The 17,651-nt window shown below is 29.7% G+C and overlaps 1 protein-coding gene across 4 annotated transcripts in view; it reads left to right on the top strand.

Annotated features, from left to right (window-relative positions):
• The window catches only part of LOC127735394 (exocyst complex component 6B-like), a 48,933-nt gene that overhangs the window by 24,915 nt on the left and 6,367 nt on the right, over window positions 1–17,651 (top strand). The window contains exons 14-24 of one of the 4 annotated variants that reach the window (XM_052245565.1): window positions 2,238–2,252; window positions 2,908–3,017; window positions 4,441–4,552; window positions 5,254–5,333; window positions 6,445–6,499; window positions 7,006–7,078; window positions 7,887–7,993; window positions 11,939–11,959; window positions 15,687–15,828; window positions 16,229–16,302; window positions 16,816–16,928. In XM_052245565.1, the coding sequence (XP_052101525.1) occupies window positions 2,238–2,252; window positions 2,908–3,017; window positions 4,441–4,552; window positions 5,254–5,333; window positions 6,445–6,499; window positions 7,006–7,078; window positions 7,887–7,993; window positions 11,939–11,959; window positions 15,687–15,828; window positions 16,229–16,302; window positions 16,816–16,928 (902 nt within the window). The remainder of the gene's footprint in view (window positions 1–2,237; window positions 2,253–2,907; window positions 3,018–4,440; window positions 4,553–5,253; window positions 5,334–6,444; window positions 6,500–7,005; window positions 7,079–7,886; window positions 7,994–11,938; window positions 11,960–15,686; window positions 15,829–16,228; window positions 16,303–16,815; window positions 16,929–17,651) is intronic. The other 3 variants (XM_052245566.1, XM_052245567.1, XM_052245568.1) reach the window with 3 other exon arrangements.

Genomic DNA, 17,651 nt, shown 5'->3' with positions numbered 1-17,651 from the left:
TAAAGCCCTCGAAGAGACTGACCAGAAAATATTTAATCTTTAACTATTTTCCCAATTAGTTTTTTATAAGAGTACCATTATCCGTAGGCTACAATAATACACATAAAATGAATGTCATTATACTATTTAAAATACACAAGTCCTTTTGATTATAGTTGGCTTTACGATTGAGTATAAGTCAAAATGGTGTGAGTACAAAATGGGTTGTAAATAATAATTTTTATTTATATGAATGTTTTCTCTGTATAAATGTTGTGTACTGATCATTATACAAACAATTTCATAAATCATACACATTCTGTGGAAGTTCTTTTATTTGTGGATGTCGATTATTTTTAAACTTAGATTGAGACTTCCCTCTTGATAAAAGAGGTCTCAGACTGTTTTGGCTGTAAGTTAAGGTACTTATGATGCTTCCCAATTGTTTATGTATTTGTCTTCCTGGACTCTTTAGTATTCCCGATGGAAAGCTATTCCAGAAACATGTGTTGTACTCACTGAAATATATATCATGTGTATACATGTGTTGTACTCGCTGAAATATATATCATGTGTATACATGTGTTGTACTCACTGATATATATATATCATGTGTATACATGTGTTGTACTCACTGAAATATATATCATGTGTATACATTGTTGTACTCACTGAAATATATATCTTGTGTATACATGTGTTGTACTCACTGAAATATATATCATGTGTATACATGTGCTGTATTCACTGACATATATATCTTGTGTATACATGTGTTGTACTCACTGAAATATATATCATGTGTATATCACATGTAACAAATGGATGGAAGAAATGCATTTTGTTTAAATGAAATTCAAGAAAATTGATATCCAGTAAATATAAGTACTTTCACAGTGGTAATATTTACCCAGTATTCTTGCAAATTATGTTCAGTAGTAATTAATAGTGCCGTTTCCCTAAATTAGAAAACAGAAAATTACAAATTATATCTTTCTGTACAAAAAAGGATTTTTTTTTAAATTCCGGAGAAATTGAATTTGAGGATAAGTATATACATGTGTTGTACTCACTGAAATATATATCATGTGTATACATGTGTTGTACTCACTGAAATATATATCATGTGTATACATGTGCTGTACTCACTGACATATATATCTTGTGTATACATGTGTTGTACTCACTGAAATATATATCATGTGTATACATGTGTTGTACTCACTGAAATATATATCATGTGTATACATGTGCTGTACTCACTGACATATATATCTTGTGTAAACATGTGTTGTACTCACTGAAATATATATCATGTGTATATCACATGTAACAAATGGATGGAAGAAATGCATTTTGTTTAAATGAAATTCAAGAAAATTGATATCCAGTAAATATAAGTACTTTCACAGTGGTAATATTTACCCAGTATTCTTACAAATTATGTTCATTAGTAATTAATAGTGCCGTTTCCCCAAATGAGAAAACAGAAAATTACAAATTATATCTTTCTATACAAAAAAGGATTTTTTTTAAATTTTCTTGTATTACAAATCTATAAAGATGACAATTGGACGTATGCACCATGGTACTTCTGTAATTTTTTATAGTCAAATTCTATAACTTAACATATTTATACCGTTTCCATATTTCCAATAATTTTGATTTTCCATTTTCTCATTTCTTAAATCACACAGTAGCATGTTAACCATAACATATGTTTCAAACAGATATCTCCTACTTATTTTTAACACTATCAGTGATAGCTTTGTACAAAAATTGGTCTTTTTCACATCTGAATATTTTTATAAAATAAAACTTCACAATTTAAAAAAAAGATTTTCTAAAGTCTTTTGATATGAATAAGAAACATTGTATGAATGAAGGAGATAAGGTTTAAATGTCATCAAGACAGCAACACATCAACATAGGTTATGTAGGTAAATATTGGCTCTCTTAAAATTTAAATGACACTTATAAGCTTGTACAATTTTATATTCTACTCAGGACAAAACTCCCCATATATATCTGCAATATTAAGATATTAATTGACATGTAAAACAGGTTGCAGCTCTTGTGAGTAACTACATATGTCCTTTTATTTGCCTTATATACTGATCCCATGTTTCACATGTTGATGTGTATATATTCTTCTCATAATTCCCATTAACCATGAATGCATCAATACCGCTTTGTAACACACAGGAGTTTAAAATCAGATAATTTTCTTCAAAATCTTATGTGAAAATTTTATGTAGTTCTTCAAACTGGAGGTATGTATTGAAGTTTAAATCTTGGAAAATAGCATTTTTTTCTGAAAGGAATGAAATTTTAAAGCCTTTAAAATTATAAATCTACTGTACTTTCTCTGGCTATTTTTTGAATGAACCCTCTATCATCTAATTAAATATTCATTTCGGTATGCATGTTGAAATCAAATATCATATTTTGAAGAATTTTTTTAAATATCATTCATGCTTTATTTTTTTTTTGTATGAAAGAAAGAAAAGTTTGATCTTTTTTTTTTCTAAAAACTTGTTTACAGGTGTAAACACTGCTTAATACAACACTGCCTGTCTGCTGCTTTAATATCATATTTGTAAATTATTCCTTTATTTTCCTCAGTTTTATATCATATTTTGATTTTTTTGGTTTTGATTATAGATTGTTTATTGAAAGATTCTAGATGAAACATTTGTGGTTATGCTTGGAAAGAAGATGTTAAGTTTTTTGTGTTTGTTAGATAGCCGCCTTTTCCTTTTACAATTAAATATTCTAATATATATAATACACATTTTACTCTTAAATTGACACATGTAAGTCTATAGGCAAAAATATATTCAAATGTCAAAATATACTTTTATAAGGCCTTGTTTTATCTCAGAATATTAGATTTATAATGTATGAACTGTTTTTTTTTATTTTCAGGAATCTTTTCCAAAGAGATTTCCATTCTCTGAATTTGTCCCTGATGTTTACAATCAAGTCAAAGCATACATCAATGCATGTTTAAAATACTCAGCAGATCTGCATTTAAGGTAAGTATAAAGATCACGAGAACAGCTATAAAGTCATTGTACAAAGCAAGCTACAGATGAAATTTGGAGTAAAATGAGACCTTCAATTTAGCTTTGAACTGTAAAAAACATAGTTTTAAGGCAGCACTATGAAACACTTGCCAAAGATTAAAAGATAACAATTTGCAGCTTGTTTTTGTTGATGATGTGCCAAAAGAGCCTAATTATGAGTACAAAGTTGCTTTGGTTTTCTGTTTATTTGAATATTAAGATTAAGATGATGTTAACCAATCAAGGCAGTGTATAGTTTTAGCCATTTGTTCATAATGTTTGTCTGGCCGTAAATACACCTGATGCCAGATAGGTTTTGAAAAAATCAACAAAAACTACCAAAGATTTGCTGTCATCACTGAAATCAGAAGACAACAAAAAGCATTTTAACAAAACAATGTACCTATCTAAGGAGAATACCATGTTTTTTCTATTTCATTGGATTTACAATTTAAAACCGGGATACATTTAAGAACCTTACATTTTGCAAGTAGGATTATAGCTATTAATAATTATCTGGTATATATTTTTAAATTGCTTTATTTATCTTCTAAGCATGAACATGTACTGAAAAAAAATGTTATTATTAAAGTGGAAATGCTAATTTTGGCATACATTTGAAGATTTTATCTCATTGCTGTGTAAATCTAATTGTTAATGTTTTGTGAACAAAAAGAGATGTTGGGTATAATAATAAAAGCACCTTCATATAAAATACACACTTCTCTTATGGTTACGGCCTGTTATCTATTTCTTGCTTGAAGTGATATTTCTCGTATCACACTGCACGAAGGGTGATACGAAAAATTTGCCGTTAATTTGATTGGCTTATTCAGCATCATGAGACGATATTACGACATTTCCATTTGCAATTGGTTAGGTCATTGATGACTTTCAAAGGTTAAGACGATGTACATTTCCTACATGGCAATGGACATATGTGTTTTCTTCAATAATATACAAAAACACTTACACTTTTCACATGAAAATCTTCTTTTTGTCAAATTTTATTACATTTTGAAGTGTACAAAAAGTTTTTAAAAGTCTGATGTTAAAGTTTGACGCCGGAACAGGACATATGACGTCATACTGGTATGTGCAAAAAACTAGATCAATGTTTCAGGGAATTTTTGTATTTACACAATGAGAGTGTGACTATAAGAGAAATAGGTTTAACAACTCGTGAAAATTGGATATCGCTTGCTATCAACTCTCGTTATTTAATTTAAATAGTAATAATAAACTCGCCACAAGCTCGTTTATTATTATATCCAAACTAAATAACTCGAGTTGACGTCAAGCGATATCCAATTCTTGCGCATTATGAAACCTGTAATTATATTCCTGTATTTGTGATTGGTTTTTATTAACTACATCATTTATATCATTGCAGTCACACAGAAATTGATGATATGATAAGAAAATCAACAAATTTGCTGTTGACTCGAACACTTGGGAGTTGTTTGTCTTCTCTTATAAAAAAACCTAGTCTTACATTGTTACAGGTATGTATTATCCATCAGATTCTATTAATTATTGCAGTGCCTTTCTAACATATATTGTCCTCAGACCGTTATGTTTTGGGGCTCAAAAATATGGTATTGTCAGAACAAAATTGTGGGAAATATTCAAATTGCATCTTTGAATAGTTAACCAAAATTTTTTAGATTGCTATCACTGGTAATAGTTAAGATTAAGATGAGCAGCCCATACTGTTTTTTCAGTATTGCTCTTATAACTATAATAATCATAGTGAAACCTTTGGAAATTGATATTGAACCTTTTTTTTTACAGAAAACTTTCTTAACTAAACTCAAGCAATGTGTATTCTTTAAAAGTTTTAACACTTTGAACAAATCGCAAGTCCCAAAGGGGTTTGGTTCATACATGTTTCACAGTATTATTATTATTATTATACCCCGTTCTTACTGCTCTGAAGGACAAGGGTATACAGCTTTAGGTCTGTCTGTTTGGTGTCTCGGACCAAAAAAGTTATTTCAGCTCAAAATCTATTTACTTACGTTGCTACCACTAATTGGATTTCTATTGATCTGAAAGTAAAAAAATCACTATGATAAAGGTATAATTTTATGATTTTTTACTAACATTTTACATCAAAGATTTCAAAAACAATAGTTGGTATGTTCTGTTTTAAGGTTTCCCTACAGCAACAAAATTGTTAATCATTTTTAATTTTTAATTTTAGTTAATACAGATTTCAATAAACATGAACTACTTAGAGAAATCATGTTTATATTTAGAAGAATATATTTCCAGTATAACTGGGTAAGTCTTTATTGTCAGTGATTGTATTAATATGAAAAGGCATATGGATAGTTGTAAATGAGAAAATGTCCAAAGTATATGAACAAAAACAGACAAGTGAAGTTTACACCATTGTGTTCAACAATGGGACTAAATCACAACATACAGAGACCATAAGATCATGTGAATAAATGTATAAACAAGCCTTAAAATCAGTATCAATAGACACAAAACATTAACATTGAAAGTGACAGTTCAAAACAAATAAAAGAAAGGCAACAACTGAATATCTTATTTCTGGCATGTTAAAACAGAGAGGTCATATAAATGATTTAAAAATCTAAAATTAAATGTAATGAAATGTATTACTCTCAATTATTTTTTCTTAAAATTAATTAATAAAGCCTTACAGATCAATAATACTTTAAACACATTTTGATAAGAAATAAAATATAAATTGGGCTTACATAAGTCTGTTTAAAGTTTATTCACTCATAAGAGACTACTTTAAACTCTTCTGTTTTTTATTTTTATTTCTTAACAAATGTTTCATTTTACCATATTGAAATTTAAATTCTGTAAAAAAAAATAAAAGACTAGAATCGAGTCAACTATTTCTGTATGTCTAGTATGATATTAATTTCTTTGTATATGTATAAATAAATTTAGTTCAAAAAATATGAAAATTGAAAAATGTTAAAGTCAGATTACCTTCAACATGTTCAAACAAAAATGATATGAATTAGGCAATACAATAGTAATGATTACAGACAGCACTTGTATACATTTAAAAGCACATGTATCAGGATAAAAAAGTGATTATTAGAAGCATCTGGAAAGGTTAAAATAAGAGTGCCTACACAACATTGGATAGGGAAAAAACCAATATGATAGGGTTCTTTATAAGCATTTATTACAAATATTCAATAATTCTCCTTTGCTTTCTCTTCACGCATACACTGCTGTATATTTATATCATACTGGAGTAAAATACGATGCTCCTGAAATTTGATTGGTAACCTTGACGGGATATCAGCCCATATCCCCTATGAAGATCCCAAAATATCATGTATATATGCATATACAGGTAGATAGATATATTGTTTTACAGTACATATGTTTTTTATTACAGTGCTCAAAATGACAGTGTTCATATGGCAAGATTACATGGTACAACCATGTTTAAGGTAAGTACATGATACTTATAAAGACTGTTATGAATTATTTTACCTAGTAGTAAGTTGAATAAGGAAGTACAAATGTACTTATGTTCAAGTTTAAAGGTAATAAAGATTAAAACCCCAAATCACTTGTAATATTGGGGTGAAAACTGTTATATTCCTTGCAAACTAAGTTTTGTCTATGATGTTTCTCTTCAACTGTCTGATAGGTTTCAATGACCTTCTCTCAAAGATAGATTACCATATGAAGAGTTGAATGAAGAAATATAATCTCTGACACCTTGTAGGGAGTTGTTAAACTTAGATATTTTTACGGTAGATTAAATAAAGGTATCTTTGTGTGAGCTCATTCTCAGCAGTTCTTCTAGTGGTCAGCATGTACTGTTTTAATTTTACAGCATATAGTTAAGTTCACTCATTAAAATTATCAACCTTTATAGCACTTGAGGTAGCCTGTGACATTACAGATTTCAATTATGTGATGTTCATACATTCTTTTTTCACGGTTTTAGGATGCAAAAAGTGATGCAGAGGAACATATATACAAACAGCTTAATTTGAAAATAGATGAATTTTTGGATCTTGGTGAGTTGCTTTATGACATGGTTTGAACAAGCTCATAATCCCTGCTTGGCAAGGGGAGGAAATGTAAATTTGACTTTTATAATGTTTTTGGCTCAGTTTCAAAGTTAATTGACCTTTGACCCTTTAAAAATTTACTTAACCTATTTTCATCTAAATTAATTATGTTTCTACAACACATCGAGTGATCTGTACAAGAAGATGTTAACCGACTTCTTACTTAACCTAATCATCAAGGCCTCTTTCACACTAATTATGCATAGCAATAACTCGTGAACAAAACTAGTTGAAGTTTTTTCGTCTGATAGCACTCATGTTTGGTTGGTTTTTGGATTAGATGTGTAGCCGGTCATATTATTCAGTCGTTTTAATTAGATAAGTTATTGCCCTTTATATTATCTTCTTTAATAAGTTCTGTTTCTTTATAACTATTTATGCATACCAGCAATATTTGGTATATATGTAACTTACAGCTAGCAAATAGACACTGAATATTTTGGGGGGATAGGTATGTTCATGAGAAACATGATAAATTAACAATATTTTTATGTTATAAATTTAAGGTTGTGGACCTTTAAATTTGTATGGTTCTACTGATGTATATGTACCATAAATCTGTTGTAGAATTATGGCCCTTTATGATGTATTTTTGAGAGTCAATGCCAATTTTCAAATACTAACAGTGAAGGAAGTTAAAATCTGGTTTAGATTTTAGTACGTAAGCTCCATTATTGAATATTCTAGAAAAAAGTTTTTATACACTTTATATATTTTTGATAAATTAAAAAATTTTTTTTTAACCATATTACAGCAAGCTATGATTGGTTGCTACCAGAAGCCAAAGGTCATGCCAGTGGCTATGTCATAGATTTAGTGGCATTCCTACAAAGTACCTTTATGTCTTTCACAAATTTACCTGTAAGTATATCAATAGAATATGAAGTACCACATTATTATTATGATGGGATACAGTATTATTACTGATTGTGTATATTATGTATAGAATTAGATTGTAACACTGTAATAAACTATTTTTACTTAATATAATTATTACTGGTTGTGTATAGTATTATTACTAATGCTGTCATGTCTGTTATATTTTCATATTTTCACCCAAACTTTATTTTCCTCTTTAACTCATTTTCTTTTTTGGTCCCTTTCATATTTTCTTCTGTATCGGTTTAGGATCAATTCATGCTTAAAAAACATTAAAGCACATGAAATTGATTGTGCTAAAAAAATAAAACCAATAACATCAGTGTGGAACATACATGTGTTATATTCTTTGACAATTTTGATTTGTTAATTTTGATAGAAAGAGAACAGATGATATTTGTCATATTACAAGAAATAGTTTTAGGGGTGGAATGAAAGGAAAAATTATAAACAATTGTAAATTTTTCTTAATTATGAAATATCACATTAGCTAGTCCCCTTGAACACTGGTGTTAAACTGATAATCGTAACTGGAATTACGACGATCCCAATATGGCGAAGGTAGAAATAGGTAAAATCTTTGCAGTCATGTTTCTCAAATGTAGCCCGTTGTTGTCAAGAGTTACTCAGCTGCAAGGTTTTTCTATACCATTACATCATATTTGAATCTTAAAGGTGCACTATAATTGTCTAAGCGCTTAGAAAATTGCCGTAGAAAAATTCGGGATGATAATCGTAACTCGCAAAAATGATAATCGTAATTTCGGTATTAGTAAATAAGAAGATAATTGTAACTGGATAGTGTTTCATTGGTATTGACACGAAAAACGTCTATCTAATAGCATATGATGAAAATATGGTGATGAATTAATCACGAAAACGTTCCCACATCTTATGACATTTCTTTTTGTGCATATATGATTAATAGTTCTAATGTAAACAGCTACATACTAGTATATATCATAAAATTGGAAGGGGGACCAGCTTCAATAAATTTGTAAATGGGGAAACAGGAACTATGTTAAAATACTAAAAACTCCGGGAACTAGGACCGTCACAAAATATGGGAGAAAATTTTTAAAAAATGTCATCATGATCTCTTCATGTTTAGAGTTAAAAAGAAATATTGTTTGGTATTCTATTTAAATACGGACTTGCAAAACAAATGTCACACCTTTTTGAATGTGTAAAAAGTTGTATAGCCCATAAATACTATAAAAATGCTTAGCTACTTTATGACCGTCACTGACATTTCGATATCTCAGAAAATAACTATAAATTTTAACAACACCAATTTAGTTTGGCATTCTAATAATATGACATCCTTAAAACGTTTCATGATAATATAAAGAGTAGAGAAAAGTTGGAATGCTTTGTGTGTTATGGAGTTAAGCACATGGTGACGTGGAGTTCATTGGCAAACATGGATTTGTGTTCTTTAATAGTTTGGCCAAAAGCCCGAAGATCAAGAAATCAAATTGATGTGGCCTTCAATTACCTTACAAGCTATATTTATTCAAAGAATGACTGCAACTTTAAGAAATCATAGCGCATATTCCGCCATATCAGAAACAAACTGATTTAAGAAATCATAAATACTTGGTATATGAAAAATATGCTGCATACATATGCATGGAAGTTATTGTAGAGAAAAAATATTGAAGGTAACAAAGAACATTTTTGTACTTGCATAATTACCATATACTTAGTACTTTTCTATCAAATGAAAACAAAAATTAGCCTTTCATAATTGTCATGCATTTTTCTGAAGCACAAAATATTTGTTTGATTATCTATTAAAGTCTTTGTAATTAAACCAGTTTCGACTGTGATGATCTACATATTATGCCTTCTGAGGACCAATACACATATATATATAATATATATTTGTGTTTTTTTTTCAGTCCTTCAAATGCTTCGCAAGACTATACACGCCATTTAGTTAAAGCTAATAAAAACAATAAACACAAGTAACAATAAACACAAGTAGCAATAAACACAAGGAACAATAAACACAAGTCACAATAAACAATAGTAACAATAAACTGGTAACTATTCTAGATCCTTTACCATCCACCCTGTTTAAAGAAACATCCTAAAATACATGGGTATTTAATCAAAATATTTGAATTTAATTTTTAAAATCATATAAAATATCAGTGTAAAACAGAACAAAAGTGAATTCACTTGAAAAATATGAACGGCTAGTTTAACCGGGATACATTTCACTCCAAAATTAAACTATATGTATTTCTATTGAAATATAAGGAAAAGGGCAAAATGAAAACTCATATCCACCAATCAAAGTATCAACTGTTAAATCCAATAATGCAGTTAAGTAACTGATGGAAAATTTAATTTTGTTCATTTCTTGCAGAAATTTAGTATAAACGAAGGGGTGGTGTCACTTCTGGCGTGCTGCTGAAATTAAAAAAAAATATCCCCTTTCATATATTGCCGAAGACCAAAAATCTGATCCATGTTATAACTTATATATTTATATAGGAAGTAACCCACAGCCACCCCCGTGGTATAGGGAATATTGAGATAGGGGAGGTTAACTTGCCCTTTTTATTGATTTAAAAGTCGATTGGATATATGCAATATTTGAGGCAAAACATATGGCATATTGAAATGTGGTATACAGGACTTTCATTTGAAAGGATTGCACTTTTGGGATATTGGATAATGCTAATACCACCCCCCCCCCCCCCCCCCCCCTGCCCCACTTCAAAAAAAAAACCTAAAAGCGAAAACAACATTGAAACTTTGAAAGAATTAAATTATCTATTTACCACAATAACTGACTCGACAGCTGCTTCATTTTCCATATCTTTAACAGGTACATGTATATATTAAAAGGTTATGCATATTGTTGTCAGTTATAAATCGAGATATATATACATGTAATTAAATTTGTCCTAAATATTAACCTGTAAGTTGCTTCATTATTTTTTATTTTGCGCGTTAGTGTCATCGTTTAACTGGACATTGCCGTTTTTACACACAAAATACCATTGACAAGCTGGAAGATACATTTATTATTTTTCAGTTACTATTATCCCATTAAGAAATTACGATTATCAAACAAGAAAAATGCCATCGAATTACGATTATCATCCCGAATTTTTCTATGGCAATTTTCTAAGCGCTTAGACAATTATAGTGCACCGTTGCGATTCAAATATGATGTAATGGTATATAAAAACCTTGCAGCTGAGTTACTCTTGACAACAACGGGCTACATTTGAGAAAAATGACTGAAAAGATTTTACCTATTTCTGCCGTCGCCATATTGGGATCGTCGTAATTCCAGTTACGATTATCAGTTTAACACCAGTACTTGAAGCTAGTTTAATTTGACCTGTTTTAGAGCTGTGTCAAATATTAAAAGCTTATCCCAAGTTTTTATGTTCCAATGTTTTTGGCATTACCTGCTTTATTAAAAAAAAAGGATAGTCTTATGTTATCTTGAATAATTCCATCATCTATTTCATTGGCTGAACCATGTTTGAATTCAGAAACAATTTCTTTGTTCTTCCTCAGGACTTGGTACTTCAATGATACACGTCTGTAAGAATATGAAAATCAACAAGGGAATAAAGTCTAACTATTTTAAACTTGAAGAAAACATAGCTGCATATATATATCAACAGTGATGTATAGTTTATTACTTTAAATCTTCATCATTTGGACTCTGGTATATAGTTGTCTCATTGGCAATCAAACCACATCTTTTGTGGTACATTTAGTATTTACTCTAAATTAAAAACAAAAATACCCTTAGAAAGAAGAACTGAAAGCATACATGAACAGTGACATAATATAAACTGGTTTGATGTGTATTTAGATAAAAGATTTGTTAAAATATCAATATTAGTTGTATTAGTTTGATAACATTCATTCATACATGTATACAACTTTCAGGATATATATTTACATCTATTGGTAAAATATTCTATTTCTTTAGCATCTTGTTAGTTGCATTTTCTTGTATTTATGACATCTGTTGTAACATTTTAATGCTTCAGTTAGATTTTTCTTCAGCAGTTCTTTTTATATAGAAAATGATTTTTGAGACAGAGATTAGAGTTTGCAGTATCAGAATGGTACCCTTAGTATGACCCTGACTCAAGGTTATCTGTATAACTGGCATGCCTCTACATGTACATAGATATAAAAACTGATTACATTTTTATAACTACAACTTATTTTGACAAAAGTAATGAAATGCAAAAATATTGTAATGTTTTTTTTTGTTTTTAGCTATAAAGGAAAGTTAGTCTATGACTCACTCATACACAGTATAATATAGATATTATAAAATTTCTGCAGTTTTATGGTAATGTTTTTGAGAAAAAAATCGTGATTTAAATGAAAATGAGATTAAATGATCAACATGTACTTATCTAGAAACCATCCTTATCCATGAAATTATCAATATCATATGAAATGATGTAATTTGAATTTTCATGTCAATATGATAATTTCCTTCATGATTTTCTCAGGGAAGATTTTATCTGTGGACTTATAAATGGAAATATGAATCTTCAAAATATACCTTTACCTCTGCTTGTGAAACTATGAAACACAAATTGATGGCGTATTTTGTAAAATTGAAGGAAATTTACATTATATTCACAGAAACTCCTGAAGATAAAATTATACAATGACATGTGGTCCTTGCATATAATATAGTGAAATTGTGACAAGTCACACATCAGATGAATTTGTTTGTTAAAAGTTCACATTTTCATTTCTGTAATAATATTGTTGAATATCTTAGCCACATTTCATTGGCTATTCTGGGCATCAATGACTGAGTGGTCTTAGTAGTTCAACTACTGTACCACCATCCTGTCAACACGGAGATTGTGAGTTCGAACCCTTCTCCTGGCAGATGTGCTCAAATCCAACTAGAATTGCCAGGTTTCCTGCTGAAGGTCATGGTTCTCTCCTCAGTCCTGGCATTCTGGCTTCCTCTACCAATAATAAATGGTTGCCATGAAATAGCCAATAGTTCTGAAAGTGGCTCTTAAATATAAAAAAAAAATCATTGGCTATTCATTCATTATTATAGATCTGACTTGAATGAGTGTAACTAATGTATGTTTGTATACCTAAATGAGCCATGAGTGGATGTGAATACCACCATATCCTATATTTTATTTTTGAACTACAATACACTTAAACTTGAAAAACAAAGTAGATAAAAGATAAAACTAAACCTACCAGAACTTAGAATACATAGCTAAAGCATGATTGCATTTAGAGAATATATGCATTTCCCTTTTAAACATAAGTGAAAATTGAATTTAGTTTTAATTTCATTGCATGAAATGAAAATCAGCGGGTATGTATCATGTATGCTTCCCCTTTGTATTGTTTCAAGTATTCTTCCAAGGATGAATTGTGTTGAATATGCACTTCAACAGTATACTTGTAATATTTTTGAATTAAAAGATATGTTGAAAAATGTTAATTTCAAAAGTTATAGGGTTTTAACCATGTTTTAACTGGAAAAGAAAAAAAAATAGCATTTTTTTTAAAGAGTGACAAAATGAAATGTTCACAAACAGTTTCCATATGCTTATTCAATCCTATTCTGAACAAATTTCATTAAAAAAAAAATTCCTTCATTTTAATTCAATTTAAGAATGAATAAGTGCACTTTCTTTTTCTCAAAGAAGTTTTGGAAGATATGGTAGAGTGATAAACCTTTATTCAAATTTGTCAAAGTTTGATTTAAACTAGAAAAAAATTGAAATACAAATGTAACAATATAAAGGAAATGAATTATATTTATATGTCTTTCCCCAGTAGATAACACCACATTAAATATAAAGTGTTATTCATATGATATGGAATCTATTAAACTGTAGGAAAATATGAAATTGAAAGTGCTATCTGGTGTCAAGTTTCAGCAAGATGTCCCAGATAAAGAACTTGAAGAGACTACATGAGAAAGTTGTTTTTATACCTCTTAAATAATTTTTAAAGGATTTCTCAATAAAAAAAAATATGTATGTAAGATCTGCCACAATTTAAAAGTCCTAGCGCTAAGAACAAATTATGTCAGAGTTATTGCACATTTTATGTAGTGAGTTGGGATTTAATCTTCACACTGAAAACTAAACAGAGATCATTGCTTACAATTACCATCTTGCTTAATGACATCTACCATATAATTTCTATGACCTTTGCAAAACCTTCTCATTAATGCATCATGCTATAATGCACATTTCTTCATGCCACATTATGTAAAGAAAATCTTGCTTCATGTTAACATCTTTTCAGTTAGTATTTATAATCAAGATCAAGCTGGTTTCAGTGTTCAGTGAATACATTGAAAGATTATTACATTGTCTTGGAAACCAATCATCTTACCTTAAATATGAAATAAGGAATCTAGTTAGCTCTGGTATACTACTTTTATAACAAATATGTTTCTATTGCTTCTTACGGAAAATAAGGGTATATGTTTTCAATGCTCATTACATTCTTATCTACAAACAAATTTATACATTCAATTAATGTTCATTGGTAATTTAATCAAAGAAAATATTTTGTTTGATTGATGACATTGACTAGTTGAAAATATTGTCATCCCAGTTACAACTATCATGTACTTTTGTAGTATTCCAAAATTATTGACCTTGGCTGATTCAATTGTGTGGTGTTTTTATGCCCCCACCATAGCAGAGAGGGCATTAAGTGTTACCCATGTCCATCTGTCCCGTCTGTCAGCCCGAACGTCCCCAAAATTGGTTTCTGTTCTCTAACTTAAGTTTGCCTCAACCAAATATTATTAAATTTATACACAATCCTTATAACAACAAAACACAGATCAAGTTGGAAATTGGGTGGCGTCACTTTTACCATTCATTAGTTCTGCCCTTTATAAATGGAAAAATTGCTAAATCTGTCGTTTCCGTTCTCTAACTTTAGTTTGCCTCAACCAAATGTTATGAAACTTATGCTTATAATCACAAAACAGTCTTAATTACGTGAATCCTGCATCTGTATGTGGAAGTTGACTCATGCATTTTTACAAGCGGGGGCATCTGTGGCCCATAGACACATTCTCCATTTATTTTTTACAATTTTGAGTGATTACTTTATGTATAAGTGTTATAACTGTTACACAATGGGTTGTATTTTTCTACATTTATATTGTGTTTTAAACTTCTGCATTTCATTGAAACAAAATTTACTTCTATAGAAACACATCTAGATACTTTGTTGTAACTATCAACAGACCCCTTCTTAAAAAGGAACATCTCAGTTATATCTTTAAGGAACAGTAAATTCAGAAATTATTGCGAATTGTTTAATAATGTGAAAAATACAAGAGTATCAGGTTCCCAATAATAAAAACTGACATTCATAATTTCTGTAGTGATCTTCCTTCATAAAATTTTTGTAATCACATTGATTAGATTTCACATTTTCCCCAGTGGTAAAGGATTTGCAATAATAAATGTAATTTCTTTATTTACATTCCATGTCTACAATCAGTCAAACCATAGCATTTATAAACCACAGTATGGTAAATTTTAAGTTGAATGGCTTTTACTTGTTTTTAAACGATCAAGAGTTTATGCAATTTTGCAAGAGTTTTGATAATATAATATGGTTTAAGAAAAAATTTGTACCTTTAACATTTATTTTGAAGGAAAAGGTAGCCAAAACTGCCTGTATGTCAGCTTGTAAACACATAGCTAACAGTCTTAAAGAATTCCTGTTGGACAACGAAATACGACAACTGACAATGGGATCACTTCAACAGTTCAACCTAGATCTTATACAGTGTGAACGTAAGTATAGTTATTAACAAGGGCATATCCAGGATTATTGAAAACGGGTAGAAGGGGGGGGGGGGGGGGCATAATTCCATAAATCTAGCGAGGGAGGCAAAATATTTTGGGATAATATATTATGGTACAAATTATATACTTTCTAATCAAATGGGGACGACGTACACCATCTACATTGATTTCATTGTTTTGCCACAGTCTGTATTCAAGCCTACAGAAAACTTGTACTTGGTTGCACATTTAAATTTGTGGTTTACCAATACCCACAAAATCCATTAATATTGGTATCATGTGAATAAAAATAAATCCTTAGTAGATAGAAATTCATGTTATCTTAATTCATAAAGATTTATTGTTAAAACATGTAATTGAATGTCATTATGGTTTGATGTTTTTGTAGAGTTTGCAGCATCAGAACCTATTCCTGGGGCAAATGATGGGAATCTGCTGCTTGCCTTTGCTGGCATTAGACAGGTAAAATGGATTCTTATAATGTAAAACTTCTACATAGCACTTTTTAATGACATTCAGAAAATGCAATTTTTTAAATAACTTGCATGAATAACATGTGTAAGTAAGAATTGTCATATTGTGTTGACCACATTACATTAAGTATTTAAATTAAAATTTTATTCTATAAATTCCCCCCCTCCCCTAATCAACTATTATAACATCATTTGTAACAGGATTTTTTCCTTATCAGCTTAGCAGAATGCTAGATTTAGAAAATATAAAATAAGGAGATGTGGTATGATTGCCAATGTGACACCATCCACCAGAGACCAAATGATGTAGATTTTAGCAATCTTTTACATGAATGAAAGTTTTCAGGAATTTGGCTGATTTGTTGATTTTGACATTTTTGGCACCTTCTGTACTTTCACTGATGCTTTTTATAAAGTCAAATGTTAGAATTGTGAAAAATGACTTTGTGTATATATTTTCTTACATGTAAAACTTCATGTTTGTTGACTTTTATACTTACAGTTACTTGATTTGTTCCTGAATTGGGATTGGTCTTTGTATTTAGCAGATTATGGACAAACAAATTCTAAATATGTTAGAGTACAACCACAAGTGGCATTAAGTTTATTAGAAAAGTAAGTTTAGATTATTGATAATGTAACTATAAGTATGGATTGTTAAAGTACTTTATTTTTATATACATTGAAATGCATGGAGTCCATCCATCAGTTTGTCTTATCTTGTAAGTGTTCTCAGATGTACATTTCTTGTTAGATATTTATAAAATTTATATCAATTGTTAATATCAGCAGTGTCTTGGACATGTTTGAAAATCAGTGCGCATCAACTATTTTTAATGGAGTTATGTCCCTTGGAAATATTGGAAAGGTGCATTGCATTAGCTCTAAAGCCTGCATTTCTTTTAGGATTGGTATGAAATTTATATCAGGTTTATATCAGCATTGTCTGATAAGAGATCAAAAATCGGTGCTTATCAATTATTTTTACAGTTCTGTCCTTTGGAAATGTGAATTGTATAGGAAATTGCACCAAAACAGTCCCAAGCTTGCATTCCTATGCAGATTTTCATGAATTTTATATCAAAGGTTTATATCTGTAATGTAGACTATTTTTACAGGATTTATGTCCCTTTGTAATTTATATTGAACATTGCATTGTAAGCACTCTCATACCTACATTTCTTAACGGATTTTTATGAAATTTATATCAATGGTTTATATCAGCAGGGTTTATGCCCCTTGGAAATAGATTTTTTATGAAAAAAATAAGATTGTTAGCCACCTCAAGTCTACATTTCTTGTAGGATATTTATGAAAAAGTTTCAAAGAACAAAAAGA

This window comes from Mytilus californianus, unplaced genomic scaffold, assembly GCF_021869535.1.
Source record: "Mytilus californianus isolate M0D057914Y unplaced genomic scaffold, xbMytCali1.0.p SCAF_3, whole genome shotgun sequence".
In the NCBI taxonomy this organism is placed as follows: Eukaryota; Metazoa; Mollusca; class Bivalvia; order Mytilida; family Mytilidae; genus Mytilus; species Mytilus californianus.
This window is presented reverse-complemented; position numbering and strand designations above follow the sequence as displayed.